Consider the following 23088-nt stretch of genomic DNA (forward strand, 5'->3'; position numbering starts at 1 on the left):
TCGCTGAAGCTGGAGACTTATATTTCCCTCACCAACTTTAAACATTAGCTATCTGAGCAGCTTACCGATCAATGCAGCTGTACATAGCCCATCTGTAAATAGCCCACCCAATCTACCTACCTCATCCCCATATTGTTTTTATTTACTTTTCTGCTCTTTTGCACACCCGTTTTTCTACTTACACATCATCATCTGCACATCTATCACTCCAGTGTTAATTTGCTAAACTGTAATTACTTTGCTACTATGGTCTATTTATTGCCTTGCCTCATCATGCCATTTGCACACACTGTATATAGACTTTCTTTTTTTCTAATGTGTTATTGACTGTACACTTTTTTATTCCATGGGTAACTCTGTGTTGTTGTTTGTGCTTTATCTTGGCCAGGTCGCTTTGCTTTATCTTGGCCAGGTCGCAGTTGTAAATGAGAACTTGTTCTCAACTAGCTTACCTGGTTAAATAAAGGTTAAATAAAATCTAAAATAAAATAACTTGTTTTACTGTGGATATAGATACTTCTGTACCTGTTTCCTCCATTATCTTCACATGGTCCTTTGCTCTTGTTCTGGGATTGACTTGTACTTTTCGCACCAAAGTACATTCATCTCTAGCTTGTTAAGGATAGCCCTCCCCCTTGTCTCAATTTCCGCCTGAAAACTAACCCTAATCTAACTGCCCAGAAGCAAGGATATGCATATTCTTGGTGTCATTTGAAAGGAAAAACTCTGAAGGCTGTGGAAATGTGAATTGAATGTAGGAGAATATAACACAATAGATCTGGTAGAAGAAAATACAAGGAAATAAACAGACGTTTTCTGTTCTTTTACTGTTGTTGCATCTTTCAAATGAACAAGAACAGCCAAACATGCAGATATGATGCTGGGGATCATTTAAAAATAAGACCATAAGTGGGCAGCAGTATTTGACCAAAGCTTCAGACAGATACCTTCAGGAATGAGTTAGGTACATGCCATTGAGCATGAAGTCACCCAGGTGTCCCTCACAAGTTTCCAAAATGTACCCAAGTGTCTGAATTGGTACAGTGATACATTGATGCAAATAATTATATGCAAAAACATATTCTAACATACCCACCCTCAATTTCTTTTTGAAAAAACATAATATTGAATATTTCAAAAGATAAAAAATAACAAGGGTAACTATTTACACTTTCAATGTACAATAATGTGAAGACCCTCAGTCCTCTACACAATATTGTGCTGCTGATGCCATAGCCCATAGCAGTCTCTTTCTGGTGTGAAGCAGAGGGTCACCGAACAGGTGGTGCAGGTGACAGGGGATTTCTTGTGGCAAAGAGCACAACGAAGCCTCCCTACTGAGCCCTTTTTGCCCTGAGGCACATTCCTGCCTGCAATGAAACATTTTGGCATGTGAACACCACTGGTTGGAGCAGAAGGGACATAGGTAGAGGGGACAGAAGGTGCTACAGTGGTCTTGCTGTAGCTAGCAAGTTCCTGGATGAGCAGCTCACTGAAGGCTAGCAGTGATATGGGGGGCTGTCCACAGCTCTTAGCCATTTACTTCTGGAGTACAGCAATGTACTCCAGAGCAATGTCAATGTCAATGAAATGATACAACAATGTCTTGTACCATTTCATGTTCTTGTGGAGAACATTATAGTAGCCTATCAGCGCATCTGACAGGTCCACACCTCCCATGCTCTTGTTGTAGTCCTTCACAGCAGCTGGAATGGGGACATTTTTGGTGGTCCATGCCCCAGTCGCGCCCTTCACACGCCTGAAGACGTGATCACCACTGAAGGACTTGTGGATAGTGGTGCACACCTCTCTGGTATCCATCCACTTCACAAAGTGTAGGCCATCCTCGCGAATCCATCTCATGGTACCCCGATCAGCTCGATTAGGCATGTCATTCACCCTGGTTTTCGGAAATCCTACTCTGTTGGTCCGAATGGTGCCACGGTTCCACATCTCCAGCTTCCTCAGGTCTGTGAACAGGGTAGGGCTTGTGTAGAAGTTGTCCACAAACAGTTGGTAGCCCTTCGCTAGCAGCTGAAAATCGAATAACTCCATAACGGAGTCATAGCTAAGTCCCTTACCGGTCACACAACTGCTCTTCCCCTCATAGACAAAAAAAATTGCACGTGTATGCACACACAGAATCAGCCAAAACAAACAGTTTGTAACCCCATTTAGTTGGTTTGTTACCATGTACTGTTTTAGGTCAATTCTGGCCTTTGATGCTACCATCCTCTCATCTATGGAAAGGTTCTGGGTGGTCTGAAAATAAGTCTTACAGGCCTCAACGATGTTGTGGTAGAGAGGTTTAATTTTGCAGAGCTTATCAAACCTTGCCGTGCCTCGCTTCTTCTCGTTGTCCTCATCAACTTTTGGGTCGCTGATATGAAGCGCCCGTGAGATTGTCAGAAACCTTTTGCATGACATGACCGTGGTGGGCAAAGGCAGTTGATAGAGGGGTGCAGTTTTCCAGTTGTCCTTCAGGGGTTTGTAGATTTACAAGACCCATGAAAATGACCATAGAAAGGTAACAAAAAAGATCTGACATGGAAATGGGCTTCCATGTCTCTTTCTTGCCTGCCTGCTTCTTAGCTCCGTACTTATTTGTGTTCAATACCAGATTATTTTTTATTTTTTTATTTTACCTTTATATAACTAGGCAAGTCAGTTAAGAAAAAAATTCTTATTTTCAATGACGGCCTAGGAACAGTGGGTTAACTGCCTGTTCAGGGGCAGAACGATAGATTTGTACCTTGTCAGCTCGGGATTTGAACTTGCAACCTTTCAGTTACAACTGCAGAGGTGAAAAACAACTGAAAAAGTTGCATGGGGCTGTACTTGGAGGTCAAGTCCAGCTGAGGTCCTGGTGGCCTTTTTGGTCTAAATATTGGAGGTGGTGGGGCCACATCCTCCTCCAACACAGAGTGCCAACGACCCTCCTCCGCTCTGCCAGCAGGTTCCACACTTCCCTTCCTCCGCTTCTTTGTCACCGACTTCACACCTCTAGATGGCCGGGAGGGGGTAGGTGTAGTGCCGGAGACAGCACGAGTCCGGCTGGATGAACCAGCTTCAGTGCGGGATGGGCACCTTGGCAGTATGGGCTCACAATCAGAATCGCGACTGTGAAATAAAGACACAAACACAGATTATATATAGAGTAGGGAACCCAATCACTATGGTGAGGAGCTGTTCCATTCCATGTTTAGATCAAATAAAATGAAAAAAATATCTAATATATACAGACACACAGACACAGATTATATATAGAGTAGGGAATGAATCACTATGGTGAGGAGTTGTTCCATTCCATGTTTAGATAAAATAAAACATAAAAAAATATCTAAAATATACAGACACACAGACACAGACACACAGACATACACCCACCCACAATGTAGAGCAATGTGTACTTTACACATTTCATTACTGATTATATTTTTATATATGGCAAATAAAATAAAAATATCTCCAAAACAACTCAAATGAATAATATTTGATATTACTAATTTCAAACAACAGTACTCACCAATCCAACACTGCATCTTCTCCATACAAGAACATCTCCTCAGTTTGCAAGTCAAAAGAATTCTCACTGTCTGAATCATCTTGGAGTAATTCACTGTCACTTTCCCTATCAATTTCTCCAATAATATCGTGTAGATCTGTACATTTTGACTTTGTCTTTGATTTTACAGATTTACTTGCCATAATTCTTCCCTGAAAATGCTTTCAAAACAATACTACTACTACTACTATTGGCTTGTAATGTTTTGTCTGCTGATCGATAATCGCATGGTTTGCTTTCGTAGTAAAGCCTTTTTTAAATCTGACACGGTGGCTAGATTAACAAGAGGTTTAGCTTTCATTTGGTTTATTGCACTTCTGATTTAATTAAAGTTAAATATTTATAATAATTACTTGCGTATAAACATTGCATAATTCTTCTCTTGAAAATGCAATCAAAACAATACTGCTGCGCGTAACCAGTGTCGTGTCTTTGGCTAATTAAGTGATATGACATGCTATTCTATGAAATAATGGAACAAAGGGAAGAAGCTGGGCTATCGTAAATACAGTATCTTATGCATTCTAAATTACCACCAATTTGGAAAAGGAAAATACAATAAATAATTACTCTGAGCTGCGCTTCAGTAGGTTGGTGGTAGACAGAAGACCGTGTTGCCAAACCGAGTCCTCTGTCCTTTGAAGAATGTCTCTGGTGGTCACTTGGATAAGTTATAGTAATGTCGTTGTGTGGTAGATGGGATACTCTGTCTGTTCCTTCCTAACCTGCGTTTGCAGCTGCGTTCGCTAACTCAATGGCTAGGTGGTATCACTTCTGTCATGAATAAGAGTTCAAAGTTCATACCATTCGCAACCAAAGCTCATGCTGATGTTGGCTTTGTTCTGTAGATATTATCTGAACCATTCTGACATAGGACCATCATCCTACCTCATCGGAACAGGAAGTTCTATTGTCATCAAGGCTTTATATAGGAAGGAGAAGAGGGCGTGTTTGAAAAGTTTTATAGCCCATGTCCCTTCACAGAGGCGGGCCACTGAGTGAGCAGCCCTAACTTATGAAAACTTATCATTGATGAGAATGTCTCAGATGACAACCGAAATGACATCATATTCATTAAGTACCACCGCATATGGTCAATTGTTGGGATCACCAGAATATAGTTAATTTCCCCCCACCTACTGATGTTCCCAGAATCTCTATGTTAACCAAGGTTTTTTGAAATGTAACCTCAGTAGGTTAGAAAGAGGAAAAAGGGGAGAGGTATTTATGACTGTCATAAACCTATCCCCCAGGCCAACGTCATGACACCAGCGTGGCTGCTTCTGGTAGAATTTTCAATGGCGAATGGCTGTGTTTACGCTCGAGTTTCCCACAAAGGCTAGTCTTCCCGGATAGAACCATTACATATTGCCATTTACCTCAGCTCATTGGCTATCTACCAAGCTAGATTTCAAGACGATCAGTGGTCATTGGTCCGAAATACAGTCAATCAACGAAGAACTGGTCATGTCATTGGTGTACAATGAGGTCATAGTTTGGTGTGTTCAAATCAGTTCCTTTCAGTCAATATTTCCCGGGAAAAGAACCATGAAGTATGGCTGTGTTATTCATAAACAGAGGATTGCATTGAAACCAAACATGGTTTGATAAATGTCCATTTAGAGTGAGTAATTACATAGAATATTACGTCCAAAGTTGAAGGTCACTGAATTCACGACACAAGCCGTTTACAAAATGTTTCATGTTAGGCTATAAAAATAGATTTTATCGAACAAAACGACAATTTATTGTTTCGTTGTGACCTTTAGTATTGCCAAAAGAAGAAGATCTTCAAAGGTAATTGATGAATTTTATTGCTATTTCTGAATTTCGTGACTAATCTACTTGGCTTGTAACTGTACGTAATGTACATGCAATCGATAATTGCATGGTTTGCTTTCGCAGTAAAGCCTTTTTGAATTCTGACATGGTGGCTAGATTAACAAGTGGTTTAGCTTTCATTTGGTCTATTGCACTTCTGATTTAATTAATGTTAAATATTTATAATAATAACATTTCTGCAATTTTGTCGAAACGTTCCGCTAGCGGAACCCCTGTCCGAGACAGGCTAGGAGACAGAACACGTCTCCTTCCTGAGAGGTATGACAGCTGCTTGGTCCTATGATGTTTATACTTGTGTGCTATTGTTTGTTCAGATGAACGTGGTACCTTCAGATGTTTGGAAATTGCTACCACGGATTAACCAGATTTGTGGAGGTACACACATTTCTTTCTGAGGTCTTGGATGATTTCTTTTGATTTTCCCATGATGTCAAGCAAAGAGGCACTGAGTTTGAAGGTTGGCCTTGAAATACATCCACAGGTACACCTCAATTTGACTCAAATGGTGTCAATTAGCCTATCAGAAGCTTCTAAAGACATGACATAATTTTCTGGAAATTTCCAAGCTGTTTAAAGGCACAGTCAACTTGGTGTAAGTAAACTTCTGACCCAGTGGAATTGTGACACAGTGAGTTATGAGTGAAACAATCTGTCAGTAAACAATTGTTGGAAAAATTACTTGTGTCATGCACAAAGTAGATGTCCTAACCGACTTACCAAAACTATAGTTTGTTAACAAGAAATTTGTGGAGTGTTTGAAAAACAAGTTTTAATGATTTCAACCTAAGTGTATGTAAACTTCCGACTTCAACTGTATGTGTAAATTCATCTGAAAATCGAGGTGGTGCTGGCAAATTGTCAAGTTTTTGCCAGTTAACTTCTTATGGTATAGGGGATGCTTGCGTCCCACTCTGCCAAAAGCCAGGGAAAATGCAGCACGGCAAATTCAAATAAATTATATAAAAATCCAACTTTCATTAAATCACACATGTAAGATACTCAATTAAAGCTACACTTGTTGTGAATCCAGCCAACATGTCAGATTTTTAAAAGGCTTTTCGGCGAAAGCATAAGAAGCTAATATCTGATGATAGCATAACAGTAAACAAAGAGGGTAGCATAATATTTCAACCCTGCTGGCGCTACACAAAACGCAGAAATAAAATATAAAACATGCCTTACCTTTGACGAGATTCTTTTGTTGGCACTCCAATATGTCCCATAAACATCACAATTGGTCCTTTTGTTCGATTAATTTCGTCCATATATATCCAAAATGTCAATTTATTTGGCGTGTTTGATCGGAAAAAAACAGCTACCAAAATGCGCAACGTCACTACAAAATATTTCAAAAGTTGCCTATAAACTTTGCCAAAATATTTCAAACTACTTTTGTAATACAACTTTAGGTATTTTTAAACGTTAATAATTGATCAAATTGAAGACGGGTCTATCTGTGTTCAATACAGGAACACAACAAACCAAGCTACTTTTCAAGTCTTGCACAACTCTCAACAGTGTTACGCAGTTCCTAGATGGCCGTACTTCTTCATTGCACAAATGAATAACCTCAACCAAATTCCAAAGACTGGTGACATCCAGTGGAAGCGGTAGGAACTGAAAACAAGTTCCTAAGAAATATTGTTTGCCAAAGAGAACCCACTGAACAGACAGAGACCTAAAAATAAAATCTGAACGGTTAGTCCTCAGGGTTTTGCCTACTACATAAGTTCTGTTATACTCACAGACATGATTCAAACAGTTTTAGAAACTTCAGAGTATTTTCTATCAAAATCTACTAATAATATGCATATCTTATATTCTTGGCATGAGTAGCAGGAAGTTGAAATTGGGAACGCTATTTATCCAAAAGTTAAAATGCTGCCCCCTATACCTTAAGACGTTAAAAAGGTGGCAACCCTACTTTCCAATTCCAACCTAAATAAATACAATAAGACAGAAAGATCTACAGCATAATAAAGATACAGCTGGCTGTCATTAACACTTGTTTTATTCCAATAATAAATTGGAATATTAATGTACAATGAGATCAACATCAGACACTTTGGACTGTGAATCAGGCCTAACTGACAACTTTTTATCCTTGGGAACAAAGCAGAGGAAAGGGTATTAATAGCAAAAACATTATAGACAAGCAAAACACACCACCAACAAGGAAAGCAATCATATCACAACCCAACTGAACCAGACCAGACTTCTTAAAAAATAGGTCATAGTAGGGTTAAAGTTCACACAAAAAAACAAAGAAAAAGATCAGAAATACTCCAAGCGATGAAAAACAGGTGAGAATACCAATGCCCCCTTACAGCAGCAGGACAGAAAAAACAGCAGCATGCACAAAACAAAGCCTCCCATTTCACAACACCTAACACCCGTCTCTCATTCATTTTTAATGAAGTATAATAAGTTCCAGCAACAGAGCAGAAACCCGATCTTCAGTCCCACAGGGTGACTCCTTCAGATGATCTCACAAACACTACTCTCCTTTTAATCCCTTCTAGTCTTTCTTTATACTGTACCGAGAACCTGTTTGGTCTGAAGGTCTGGAGACAGTGCTGAATATTCACTACAGTACATGGCGAGGGCAACAGTGCAATCTCCAACTCTGTTTCTTAATGAGCGTTCAGTGCAAAAACCCATTGAAATCGTCATTCATGTTTAGAGGAGAAAAGCTTAGGGACTGTACTCATCTCAGAACCCAGAACCACATCTACTTTGAACAGTCTGTCGCAAGAAAGGTTCACTAGTTGCATCCTATGAGAAATCACAGCCTTATTTAAAGACTCCATAAGCCCATACAGTATAATAGAATGACAAATAGGCTTACCTTTGACCATGAGAGTCCCGGAGCTGCTTGCCACTCCAAACTGGTTTCTTGCCACACATGTGTAAAGGCCTGCATCTGGTCTGGTTGAATTCTGTATCCGGAGGTTTCCGTTATCCAGAATGGAAACTCTGCAAGCAGAAAAAGCAGAACGATTATGTAACAGATATATTTTTTGTTCATTGCATTACCACAATTCTTTCCCACTTGTATTGCAGTCTGTGAATTTGTCAAAAATTTTAGGTACACTTTTTGCATTGTTCGTCATGCATGGGCATTCCTCGGAGAGAAAGGCAATTATTCTACCAGTGCAATATCTTCAGAAATTGTATATCAATAGCATTGGTTTGATTTGCTTCTTTCTATTCTAACAGGTGTTAGATAAACATATATTTGAAGTCGGAAGTTTACATACACCGTAGCCAAATACATTTAAACTCAGTTTTCACAACTCCTGACATTTAATCCTAGTAAAAATTCCATGTCTTAGGTCAGTTAGGATCACCACTTTATTTTAAGAATGTAAAATGTCAGAATAATAGTAGAGATAATTATTTATTTCAGCTTTTATTTATTTCAGCACATTCCCAGTGGGTCAGGAGTTTACATACACTCAATAAGTATTTAGTAGCATTGCCTTTAAATTGTTTAACTTGGGTCAAACGTTTCGGGTAGCCTTCCGCAACTTAACAACAATAAGTTGGGTGAATCTTCGCCCATTCCTCCTGACAGAGCTGGTGTAAATGAGTCAGGTTTGTAGGCCTCCTTGCTCTGTAAACTATCCTTGCAGACTCATAATAACTTCTTATGGCTGGGGGGCATTTACAGTGCCTAGCGAAACTATTCGGCCCCCTTGAACTTTGCGACCTTTTGCCACATTTCAGGCTTCAAACATAACGATATAAAACTGTATTTTTTTGTGAAGAATCAACAACAAGTGGGACACAATCATGAAGTGGAACGACATTTATTGGATATTTAAAACTTTTTTAACAAATCAAAAACAACAAGCAAAATTATTCAGCCCCCTTAAGTTAATACTTTGTAGCGCCACCTTTTGCTGCGATTACAGCTGTAAGTCGCTTGGGGTATGTCTCTATCAGTTTTGCACATCGAGAGACTGACATTTTTTCCCATTCCTCCTTGCAAATCAGTGAGGTTGGATGGAGAGCATTTGTGAACAGCAGTTTTCAGTTCTTTCCACAGATTCTCGATTGGATTCAGGTCTGGACTTTGACTTGGCCATTCTAACAGCTGGATATGTTTATTTTTGAACCATTCCATTGTAGATTTTGCTTTATGTTTTGGATCATTGTCTTGTTGGAAGACAAATCTCCGTCCAAGTCTCAGGTCTTTTGCAGACTCCATCAGGTTTTCTTCCAAATGGTCCTGTATTTGGCTCCATCCATCTTCCCATCAATTTTAACCATTTTCCCTGTCCCTGCTGAAGAAAAGCAGGCCCAAACCATGATGCTGCCACCACCATGTTTGACAGTGGGGATGGTGTGTTCAGGGTGATGAGCTGTGTTAATTTTACGCCAAACATAACGTTTTGCATTGTTGCCAAAATGTTACATTTTGGTTTCATCTGACCAGAGCACCTTCTTCCACATGTTTGGTGTGTCTCCCAGGTGGCTTGTGGCAAACATTAAACAACACTTTTTATGGATATATCTTTTATATCTTTAAGAAATGGCTTTCTTCTTGCCACTCTTCCATAAAGGCCAGATTTGTGCAATATACGACAGATTTTTGTCCTATGGACAGAGTCTCCCACCTCAGCTGTCTCTGCAGTTCATCCAGAGTGATCATGGGCCTCTTGGCTGCATCTCTGATCAGTCATCTCCTTCTATGAGCTGAAAGTTTAGAGGGACGGCCAGGTCTTGGTAGATTTGCAGTGGTCTGATACTCCTTCTATTTCAAAATATTATCGCTTGCACAGTGCTCCTTGGGATGTTTAAAGCTTGGGAAATCTTTTTGTATCCAAATCCGGCTTTAAACTTCTTCACAACAGTATCTCGGACCTGCCTGGTGTGTTCCTTGTTCTTCATGATGCTCTCTGCGCTTTTAACGGAACTCTGAGACTATCACAGTGCAGGTGCATTTATACGGAGACTTGATTACACACAGGTGGATTGTATTTATCATCATTAGTCATTTAGGTCAACATTGGATCATTCAGAGATCCTCACTGAACTTCTGGAGAGAGTTTGCTGCACTGAAAGTAAAGGGGCTGAATAATTTTGCACGCCCAATTTTTCAGTTTTTGATTGTTAAAAAAGTTTGAAATATCCAATAAATGTCATTCCACTTCATGATTGTGTCCCACTTGTTGTTGATTCTTCACAAAAAATACAGTTTTATATCTTTATGTTTGAAGCCTGAAATGTGGCAAAAGGTCGCAAAGTTCAAGGGGGCCGAATACTTTCGCAAGGCACTGTATATCAGCTTTTATTTCTTTCATCACATTCCCAGTGGGTGAGAAGTTTACATACACTGAAATAGTATTTGGCATTGCCTTTAAATTGTTTAACTTGGGTCAAACATTTCGGGCAGCCTTTACATAAGCTTCCCACAATAATTTGGGTGAATTTTGGCCCATTCCTCCTGACAGAGCTGGTGCAACTGAGTAAGGTTTGTAGGCCTCCTTGCTCGCACACGCTTTTTCAGTTCTGCCCACACATTTTCTACAGGATTGAGGTCAGGGCTTTGTGATGGCCACTCCAATACCTTGACTTTGTCCTTAAGCTATTTTGCCACAACTTTGGAAGTATGCTTGGGGTCATTGTCCATTTGGAAGATCCGTTTCCGACCAAGCTTCAACTTCCTGACTGATGTCTTGAGATATTGCTTCAATATATTCACATACTTTTCCTTCCTCAAGATGCCATCTATTTTGTAAAGTGTACCAGTCCCTACTGCACCCCCACATGATGCTGCCACCCCCGTGCTTCACGGTTGGGATGGTGTTCTTTGGCTTGCAAGTCTCTCTCTTTTTCCTCCAAACATAACGATGGTCATTATAGCCAAAAAGTTATATTTTTGTTTCATATTTTTCCCCATGTGCAGTTGCAAACCGTAGTCTGGCTTTATTATGGCGGTTTTTGAGCAATGGCTTCTTGCTGAGCGGACTTTCAGGTTATGTCGATATAGGACTCGTTTTACCTCCAACATCTTCACAAGGTCCTCTGCTGTTGTTCTGGGATTGATTTGCACTTTACGCACCAAAGTACGCTAATCGCTAGGACACAGAATGTGTCTCCTTCCTGAACAATTGTCTGTAAACAATTGTTGGAAAAATTACTTGTGTCATACACAAAGTAGATGTCCTAACCCACTTGCCAAAACTACAGTTTGTTAACAAGAAATTTGTGGAGTGGTTAAAAAATGAGTTTTAATAACTCCACCCTAAGTGTATGTAAACTTCCGATGATCTGTCTGTAAATAATTGTCTGTAAACAATTGTTGGAAAAATTACTTGTGTCATACACAAAGTAGATGTCCTAACCCACTTGCCAAAACTACAGTTTGTTAACAAGAAATTTGTGGAGTGGTTAAAAAACGAGTTTTAATAACTCCACCCTAAGTGTATGTAAACTTCCGACTTCAACTGCAAATATCTATATCATGCATTGACTGGAAATAACACAATTTAAATGTAAATATATAATCATTAAGTATATCATAATTGTTCTCTCCGGCTGGAGCAGTCTACTATTTTGAATTAACCAATAAATTAAATCAAATCAATCAATCAATCATCAATAAACTCCCACTATTGGTCTTCTTGTATGTCTAGGTGTCACTCAAAGAAATGATCAAAACTACGAATAAGACAATCAAAATGTAACTATGGTGACTGAGAAAGTTCTCAAACATTTCTAATTGTGCTTTGTTCTTTTATAAGTGATAAAATGAGACAACGTGTTCAAACAGCTGATTTATGACTTCATATGACCGGAAGACACCCAGGAACTGGCCAACACTAGTCACTTTAAACAATGTCACTTTAAATAATGCCACTTTAATAATGTTTACATATCTTACATTACTCATATCATATGTATATACTGTATTTCATACCGTCTACTGCCACTTGTCTATGCCGCTCAGCCATCGCTCAATCATATACTTACATGTACACATTCTCATTCACCCCTTTAGATTTGTGTGTATTAGGTAGTTGTTGGGGAATTGTTATATTACTTGTTAGATATTACTGCACTGTCGGAACTAGAAGCACAAGCATTTCGCTACACTCGCATTAACATCTGATAACCATGTGTATGTGACCAATAAAATTTGATTTGAACAATCACTTCATATGTCTATGGCCTTTACACAATGGCCACTGGTACTACGAATGGTTAATGATTCTTAACCAAACTCCAGATTTTCCTAAATAAGAGGCAACAAAAATTAAATAGTGAACTTGGAAGCAGGGCAGTGTCGGAAAAATGGGAAGACCAATTTATTAAACTGTGGTGGATTCTAATTATCTGAAACTCTGCTGAATCTGCAGACTGTATATATATATAAAAAAACAGAGTCCCCTATTGTAAAGCAGACAAGAAAAATGGTATGTGGTCTTTGCATTGTGATCCGCTGTGTTTTATAAGAGACAGTGTAAATCAAACTGTCATCCACAGCTCTGTGTAATAGCAGGTCATGTATTAGAACTCTGGAAATTGCTCAGTGAGTGAAGCCTCTTTTCTAAGATGCTCTGATTACATGAGGTGAAATATGTTTTGAATTTGTGTTGATAAACACCACACTCAAATGTGTGTTTCAACCTATTTAAAGTAAAAAGATTAAGGCAAGAAACAGTAAAATAACGTGTTTTGAATTTAGACGTATCTTAATGACTGAATGTGTTTGACTCACCCTGACTACTTCACCTGACAAAGCACTTTAAATGACCCACTATCTTGTTAATTTACTATAATCAAGTGAGAGAATCACTATCTGATCTATACCGCTCTGTATTGGATAGGTGAAGAAGGACATACACATGACGAAAGTGAAAGTACTGCAGCAGTCACAGCACTACCATACAATGTATTTAATTCATACAGCACCTCATTGTTCAGTTGTAAGAACTGAACAATGAGGTTGCTAAAATTAGAAGTGCCTTAGTGGCTGGTCTAGGAAGATGCCCTGATCTTTGGATAGCTGTGTCAAGAAAAATAACAATTGTAGTGCACATCAACGTTGGTATAGTTCTGGTAAACAAAGAGACTGAGTAAATAGGGCAACAACACATTGTTTTAACTAGATCAAGCTCCGACCTGATTTAAGACTACATCTCCAGCACATGGCTCACAGTAATGCCTCCTATAACTCAATACCTGCATTTGTGTGCTTGGCTCTATATATTTCCACAATCCCCGTATCACCCGGGACAAAGGGACAATAATATGACGAGTGCATATTATGAGAGACGCTCTACAGAGAGAATACAAGTGGGACTATACACAAACACTATGCCTTATAGTATGCCTCTCTTACTGCAAGATACATCTCTTGACGGACTTTCTCCTCGGTCACACACTGAAATGTCTGTACACTGTGTCCTTACGGCTTGTTATCAGACTGACTCATTGACTGACATTACATGAATGGGAAAGGCATTATTAGTAGACCTTGAAGTTGGCTTTGAAGCTGGTGTTAGAGGAGCTGAGGTAAACTACAAGTCAAGTAAGGGAAGTCTTCCAGTTGTACTCCTCCTCTCCCTCGTGAATCAACCTCTAGATAACATGTCTGTCTGATCTGCCCACGGTCTCAGGAGAGCCTTCCTCCCTTCCCACCTTCCTCCCTGAATGAGAGGATGGTGCGAGGGAGGATGTATCAATAATTCACAGGTGAGATGAACACAAGTGCTACTCTTTTCATCTCAGCCTCACACAAAGTTAATGGCTGCCGTTATAAACCTTTCCGAAGAAGAGAGACAATTATTTCCAACAAGATGGGAAAAGCCCCCAAAAACTACTCATGTTATAAAAACAATACAAACAAAAATCCTGTATTGGGGAAGTAACAGGGAAAGAGACTGGACAGTGTTCATCTTTAATGTCCTGTAAGAAGATGAAAGACAAATAACATCAGTCGCAGAGAAACCATTGCTCCTACTACTGTTTATTGCAAATTGCCGGAAACTGTAACTATGGTCCAAAGTAAAAATAACAACACTTCTTTTCTGACATTCTCTTTGAGACATCACCGCTACGACTGAAGACTAAATTATGGTCCGTGAGACAGAAGCTTTCAGCTGACAGTACTTGTAAAACAAGCTTTGTTTTTACTACCTCCTAATTCAAGGACATTTTACATTTCCATTTGTGTCATTTAGCAGACGCTCTTATCCAGAGCGAATTAGAGAGGCAGTTTGAGTTAAGTGCCTTGCTCAAGGGCACCGGCAGATTTTTCATCTAGTCGGCCACAAGGTCATTGGTCTTTGATTTTAGACAAACAGCAATTCGATGTGGACAATTGTCTGTACTGTAAAAAAAAAAATGTTTTACTGAAAAGCACAGATGTATTGTGCAAATGAAGTGCTAGAATGCTAGATGTGTGTTGGATGATTTCATGACAAAACCATTTACCAGAAATGATTAAAAATGATGGTGGCAGCACTACACTGAAATGAAGAGAGTGTTTCATGTTGGGTTTGATGCACACAAACAGTTAGAATTGCTGATGATGTCAATATTGGCATAACAGAAATACAACGATTTACCCGAATGTCCTAATAGGTGCATATATGAAGGTAGCATTGGTAAACACCACCATTCACAAATATACGTGTATTTATATGTGTATTGCATCTCTACAATCACTCCTCTAATACTCATTTCTCCCCATCTGGTTTAGTCCAACCACCACTCGCGCCATGCAATTTCCACCATTCATCCAGCACATTAAATAGTATTTCAGGGCATGGGTTTCACTGTGTCTGCCACTATAGCTGTGTGCACCCTGTATTTAGTTTACAGATAAGGAGAGATATGCATTAAAGAATGTTGCTTGTCCTGGTCCACGCTGACCTACCTGCAGGTGGTGTTGGTAATCATGATTGTATCAAAGCGTCAGTGGTAGTAACACTGCTCCAGGGGAGAATAGGAAAGGCTCGGATGAGGTGTCTACAGGGGCAAAGGCTAGGTCACCCTATCCTCTGAACGGGACAAAAGGTTGGACCCAACTCTGAAGTGTACGGAGGGAAAAGTCTGACATCCCAAGATAAACGTACAGTCTGTCTCTCCCCAGGTTCCCCACAGAGCTCTGTGTTTGAGAGGAATGGCCTTGGCAGACACTTAAATCAAGTCAAACTGCACAGATTTGACAAAGCAAAACCACAGCTGGAGTGTATGGTGCAGAATGCACTATGTAGTTCATCTGAATGGGGAAGGTTCTGAGAAGTCTATTTTCACAGTTCCATCAAGACAAATCCGGAGTGCGTACCTCTGCTTCCCATGTTGTCAACCCCAAGGTTAACAGGCATTACAGTCCACAATAATATGTGTGACAATGAGGTGTTTTCTTTTATCACTTAGACAACAAACCAATTGCCTGATGTTGCTAAAATAGGGACACCAGGGCATTTACCTGGGATAATTCTCCAATAGCACTGTAATTGATATAGATGTTTGACTTACGCAGGATTGTCCCAATACCTTTTAGCTTGTCACATGCATTATTAGTTCTACCAAATTATTCAGGAATTGATGTTATGATAGAAAGTGAACTCGAACATGTAACGGTTTTCGTCCTCCTCTTCTGTGGAGGAGTAGGAAGGATCGGACCAATACGCAGCGTGGTAAGTGTTCGTCATATTTTTTATCAAAACTGACCACTACACAAACTGAAAACAAACAGTTCTGTGTGGAAAACACAGACACAGAAAACAATCACCCACAACCAAAATGGGGAAAACAGGCTACCTGTCACACCCTGACCATAGTTTGCTTTGTATGTTTCTATGTTTTGGTTGGTCAGGGTGTGATCTGAGTGGGCATTCTATGTTGGATGTCTTGTTTGTCTATTTCTATGTCTGGCCTGATATGGTTCTCAATCAGAGGCAGGTGTTAGTCATTGTCTCTGATTGGGAACCATATTTAGGTAGCCTGGGTTTCACTGTGTGTTTATGGGTGATTGTTCCTGTCTCTGTGTTTGCACCAGATAGGGCTGTTTAGGTTTTCACACGTTTATTGTTTTTGTTAGTTTATTCATGTATAGTGTCTTTATAAATTAAACATGAATAACCACCATGCTGCATTTTGGTCTGTTTCTCTTTCACCAGAAAACCGTTACACTACCTAAGTATGATTCTTAATCAGAGACAACGATCGACAGCTGCCTCTGATTGAGAACCATACCAGGCCAAACACAGAAATACAACATAGAAAAAAGAACAGACTACCCACCCCAACTCACGCCCTGACCAAACTAATACAAAGACATAATAAAGGAACTAAGGTCAGAATGTGACAGAATGTCACTCAAACTTCAAAGCCTACACATTTCTTAAATAGAAGAAAGTTGGAATTGTTGTTCACCAAATGCACTACTTATCAACAATAATGATGTGATGAACAGAGCAGTACGTCATGAAGAGTGACGCTGAGAATAACAGCCATGAATAAAACACAATGCTTGGAAGTGCCTCAAGCCACTGTTAAAAGGCCTACCCTATAGAGATCCTTTGCCTACGTCAATCAGAGTAGAATAACAGTATGAGGAGTGCATCTGGTGCCAGGGTTACACAGAGCTCTAGCTGAGTGTACACGTCTCACAGAAGGAAGAAGTATGATTGACAGTAAGTAAGGACTCATTCCCCTTGACACAGTACAGATGACTTACCCTGCAACTAGCAGAATGCACTGAGTTGGTTCTTTTTATTTTTTCAGTTACATTAAAATGGAGGAAGAAAGAAAGAGTGAGAGTTGCAGGCTATACGTTAAATTACATTTCATTTCAGTTTTCACTGGGTTGACCCTTGTCTCCAGGGTACTCTGTAGCATTAAGGTTTCCATGGAAATACACAGCTTTCTGAAAACACAGCCAGGGGACAGTGGTGTTAGCTTGAAAAGGAAGCAATAATCTCTACTTTGTGAAACAAATACACTGCAGTGCCAAACACTCCCTCTGACACCACCTTCACATAAAAAGAGAAATGACAAGTGATTCCACATGGAGCTGACAAACACGTTTTCATGGCTAATGCAACCTAGGCCTGCTATAGTAACATGCCATAATTCATAGGCCTTTCTAAGATAATACTTTTACACGTTTTGGTATAATCATTGACAATAATTGTTTTAAACTATGCCAGCTGGAACATATACCTTATACCAAAAGCATGGGAAATCACACACTTTATAGTCAAACTCTACAGCAGAGAAGTACACAAGAAAAACTTTCTTCTACAGCACATACTGTCCCCGGGCATAAAGTCTGTTTACTTGTTATCAGCCCCCTCCTCATAATGAAACTATACCAATGCAATCTGAATGCAAACACTGGGAGAAAAACACTTTCTAAGGAATTAGTGTGTGTTGGAATGAAACGCTGTGCAGAGCGCACTGCCTATTACAGGTAGCTGTCTTAATCAAACCTCCTGATTTAGATTGTCTTAATTCCCGGCTGTGGAACAGGAGAACAGGATGGGATTGTGTGTGTAATTGCATTGAAAGGAGAGGAGTGTATATCTGTCTGGTCCACAGAGGGCCATGTGGATGTGCTGCTACAGCTACATGATCCTTCCTCTAATCACAAATTGCCCTCAGAGTTTATTTCCTTCCACTGATATTCATCTCCTCCTCATGCGCTGGCTGAGGTATCCTTCAGGAATTAAAGAGCACTCACACACGTGTTCCAAAGAAATTGTCGGAGGAACCAAGATGGATTACTTGTGCTGTGCTGGCGGATTCTCTCTTTGAAAAATGATATCAGCAGCAGTCTCTCCCAGATAAAAAAAATAATCCCTGAGAGGAGAACATAGGATGTAGACAGGTAAAGAGGGTTTTGACCTAATCTCAGCAAACATCTTTAAATTCACTTTTGCTCCAGGTCGAGATTTATTTGGGTTAAGCCGATCAACTATTTTAGCTTGAGCTTGTTTTACAAGCCTTACAAGATAGGGAACAAGAGTTCTGCTAACTAGATATGGTACAGTTGGTTGAACTAGTGCAAATGATCAGAAATAGCTTGATCATTAAGGGTCAAATCAAATAACTGAAGTATGCGAGTGCACCTCATGTTTATACATACACCTTTCACTGACATCAATGAACATGATAAGCTAATAAAAATAGTTAATCGATTTTTATACTCATTATAATAGTCTGTAAATATGAAATCAGCCGTGATCAATTTGATGTGTGTCTTATTAATTCACTTTTTGGCAAATGAAATCATCAATACACATGAATCCTCTACACACTAGCACTGTACATCTTGATAGATCAAGCAAAGGTCAGCTGTTAAAATGATTTAAGACACATTTAAGCAGTGATAAAAGCCACACCATAATTTAGGGGGAAATCAAGGCTGTACAGGGGACAGTATGTGTGTGTTAGATTTGTGGGTGTGTGTCTGTGTTTGCATGTGCTCCTGTCAGTGTGTCCATGCATGTGTGTGTGTGTGTGTGCAATTGAACATGTTTGTTTGTGCGTGTGTGTGTATTCCGGCAGAGCGGTAATCCTAGGCCTGTTCTCGTCCTCAGGTGGGAGGGCCATTCCCCTTCATGTGACATTCCCAGCCCTGCCAACATCAGACTGACTCTGAAGAGGGAGGCTAATGCTAAATGAGCATGAGCACCATCAGCTGCCCACACAACCTATCAAGTGGTGTGTCTCCCTTCAAAGTGAGATACATTTCTTTGGCTGCAGAACCTCTCAATATTTCGCTCGGAACATGGCGTGGTGCAGACACCTCCACAGAGCTCCAGATCTCCACTTTATCCAAGCAGATGTTCAATTAGAATCAATCAAGGACACTTAATCATGTCTGAGAAATGACTGAGTGCAGAATCGTTGATACTAAGTCAATGTAAGTAAATGCATCACAAGCTTCCTCAGCGGATGCTAATAAAAATGTGCTGATACTTGTTCCACGTTTGGTTTCCTTCCTGACATTGATTCATTCTGGAGTGTGTCTGGCATAGCAGATGGGGTGTGTGAATTGGAGTTCACTCTGGCAGACATCATTTATGCGAGAGCCATCTCCATGTCCTCCTTCTTTGCAGGTAGAGATTTCGATGGGTCATAAGCATGGCTACATCTGAGGCCATCTCACTTCCGTCCTTGTCTCACTCAATACGACGGAGTCAACACCCTGATGCAGAAATTCCTGCTGTGCCTTACTTCCACCACTCAACCCATTATCCACTCTACAGGGATGTAGGGAGTATATTTGCAAGTAGAGCCCATTGTATGTTAAACACCCCCAGCCAGGCATCAAAGCCTGACAGCCATCAATTACGTGACAAAGAAAGAGTGGGAGGAAACAACTAACTCAGACCAAGTCCTAAGACAGACGAATCACAACGCACTTCTTTAAAGTGAACAGAGCATTCAATATGACTTTGTTCTATACAGTCGGTAGGTAGAATAATTACATCTGGCCTTTTATTTAAAAGCCCAAGGGCTATATACAGTATAATAAAGGTCAATGTTATAAGAATAGATTTAAAGTGAGGCTAATTTATAAAATAAGATGTCATGCAGAGAAGACCTTGAAAGTTAACTTCATTTACTGTATCATTATTCCTTAATTTGATAAACCTGTCATGTGTTATTCTTAACTGGCACTAACCTCCTTCCGTACACAACATCAAAACTAATACAGAGCCACAGAACAGATCTCACCATGGCAATAAAACCCCTGTGGTTCAAAGCCAATGTGTTACAGCATCGGAGCACACCAAAGCACGCTGGTACAGTATATCTGTACCACCAAAACATCTGAAGTGTCCACTCACATATCAGTCCAAACTGTTGACACAAAGTTGGAATCATCTAGAATGTCATTGTATCCTGTAGCTTTAAGATTCCTCTTCACTGGAACAAAGGGGCCTAGCCTAAACCATGAAAAACATCCCCAGACCATTATTCCTCATTACAGTTGGCACTGTGCATTGGGGCAGGTAGCGTTCTCCTGGCCTACGCCAAACCCAGATTAGTCCTTTGGACTGCCAGATGCAGAAGTGTGATTCATCACTCCAGAGAACGCGTTTCCATTGCTACAGAGTCCAATGGCGGCGAGCTTTACACCACTCCAGCCGACGCTTGGCATTGAGCATGGTGCTCTTAGGCTTGTGTGCTGCTGCTCGGCCATGAAAACCCATTTCATGAAGCTTCCGATGAACAGTTATTGTGCTGACGTTGCTTCCAGAGGCAGTTTGGAACTTTGTAGTGGGTTGTAGTGAGCAAGCCTACAACGCCTCTTATGCTCGCTTCAAGTCAAGCAACACTGAAGCATGCAGGAGAGCACCAGCTGTTCCGAACGACTGTATGATAGTGCTCTCGGCCAACTGGCAAGTGTCTTCACTGACATTTTCAACCTCTCCCTGACCGAGTCTGCAATAACTACAATACCTCCCACCATAGTCCCTGTGCTCAAGGAAGCGAAGGTAACCTGCCTAAATGATTACCGGCCGTAGCACTCACGTCGGTAGCCATGAAGTACTTTCAAAGGCTGGTCATGGCTCACATTAGCAGCATCATACCAGATACCCACTCCAATTCTCATACTGCCCAAATAGATCCACAAGTAACACAATCTCAATCACACTGCTCTTTCCCACCTTGACAAATATAACACCTATGTGAGAATGCTGTTCATTGACTACAGCTCAGCGTTCAACACCATAATGCCCACAAAGCTCATCACTAAGCTAAGGACCCTTTGGGGCGGCAGCGTAGCCTAGTGGTTAGTGTTGGACTATCCCCGAGCTGACAAGGTACAAATCTGTCATTCTGCCCCTGAACAAGGCAGTCAATCCACTGTTCCTAGGCCATCATTGAAAATAAGAATTTGTTCTTAACTGACTTGCCTAGTTAAATAAAGGTAAAATATATATATATATTTTTTAAATCCTGGACTTCCTGACGGGCCGCCTCCACGTGGTAAGGGTAGGCAACAACATGTCTGCCATGCTGATCCTCAACACTGGGGCCCCTTAGGGGTGCGTGCTCAGTCCCCTCCTGTACTCCCTGTTCACCCACGACTGCGTGGCCAAACACGACTCCAACACCATCATTAAGTTTGCTGACGACACAACACTGGTTTTCGGTGTCAGAGGAAGGCCCCAAAAATTGCCAAGACTCCAGTCACCCAACTCATAGACTGTTCTCTCTGCTACTGCACGGCAAGCGGTACCGAAGCGCCAAGTCTATGACAAAAAAAGTATCCTTAAGTTAAAACCTGTTAGGGATAGGTGGCAGCATTTTCACTTTGGATGAATTGCGTGCCCATAGTGAACTGCCTCCTACTCTGTCCCGTATGCTAATATATGCATATTATCATTACTATTGGATAGAAAACACTCTGAAGTTTCTAAAACTGTTTGAATTATGTCTGTGAGTATAACAGAACTCATAGGGCAGGCAAACTTCCAAACAGGAAGTTGAAGTTGATTTTCAACTCATCGCCTATTCACATCCAAATAAGATATGGATCTGTTCGCACTTCCTACGCCTTCCACTAGATGTCAACAGTCAGTAGAACATGGAATGAAGCCTCTAGTGTGATGTGGGACCGGATGGGAGGGGAATGAGTCACTGGTCTGGCAGAATGCCAGTTCCTGGTTAAGCGCAGTAGTCATTATATGCCTTGCGTTCCATTACTCTGGAGACAAAACAAATGCTCCGGTGGGAACGTTATTGAATATATATGATAATACCATCCTGAAGATTGATTCTCTACTTAGTTTGACCAGTTTATTCGACCTGGAATATAACTTTTTGAAGTTTTTGTCTAAGTTCGCCTGTGAACTAAACCTGCTAGCAAATGTAGCTAATTGGACACTAGTAATGGACATTATGGAACAAAACAACGATTTATTGCGGGACTAGGATTCCTTGCACTGCATTCTGATGAAAGATCATCAAAGGTAAGGGAATATTTATGATTTATGACTCCAAAATGGCGGAGAAATGTATTTACCTCTGAGCGCCGTCTCAGATTATTGCATGGTATGCTTTTTTTTCAGAACGTTTAATAAAATCTGATACTGCGGTTGCATTAAGAACCCATGTACCTTTAATTATATGTAAAACATGTATCTTTCGTCAAAGTTTATGATGAGTATTTCTGTTATCTGACGTAGCTCTCTGTAATTACTCCGGATATTTTGGAAGCATTTCTGAACATGGCGCCAATGTAAACCGTGATTTGTGGATATAATATGCATATTATCGAACAAAACATAAATGTATTGTGTAAAATGATGTCATATAAGTGTCATCTGATGAAGATTATCAAAGTTTAGTGATTCATTTTATCTCTAATTCTGCGTTTGTGACTATCTTTGGCTGGGAAAAATGGCTGTGTTTTTTGGTATTTGGTAAATATATGTTGTGTTTTCGCTGTAAAACATTTAAAAAATCGTACACGATGGGTAGATTAACAAGATGTTTATCTTTCATTTGCTGTATTGGATTTGTTAATGTGTGAAAGTTAAATATTTCAAAAAAATATTTTTTCTGCCTTTTTTCTGCCTTTTCAGTGGAATGTTGGGGGGGGTTCCGTTAGCGGAACCTGTGTCCAAGACAGGTTTAACAGCTTCTACCCCTAAGCCATAAGACTGTTGAACAATTAATCAAATGGCCACCCAGTC

General features: G+C 40.2%; 1 protein-coding gene across 3 annotated transcripts in view; it reads right to left on the reverse strand.

The window, feature by feature from the left end:
- LOC109877366 (contactin-4-like) overlaps nucleotides 1-23088 on the reverse strand; it is a 219870-nt gene that overhangs the window by 23654 nt on the left and 173128 nt on the right. For all 3 annotated transcript variants that reach the window (XM_031791209.1, XM_031791254.1, XM_031791153.1), the window contains exon 12: nucleotides 8256-8383. In XM_031791209.1, coding sequence (XP_031647069.1) covers nucleotides 8256-8383 — 128 coding nt within the window. The remainder of the gene's footprint in view (nucleotides 1-8255; nucleotides 8384-23088) is intronic.

Source organism: Oncorhynchus kisutch, linkage group LG1 (assembly GCF_002021735.2).
Source record: "Oncorhynchus kisutch isolate 150728-3 linkage group LG1, Okis_V2, whole genome shotgun sequence".
NCBI lineage: Eukaryota > Metazoa > Chordata > Actinopteri > Salmoniformes > Salmonidae > Oncorhynchus > Oncorhynchus kisutch.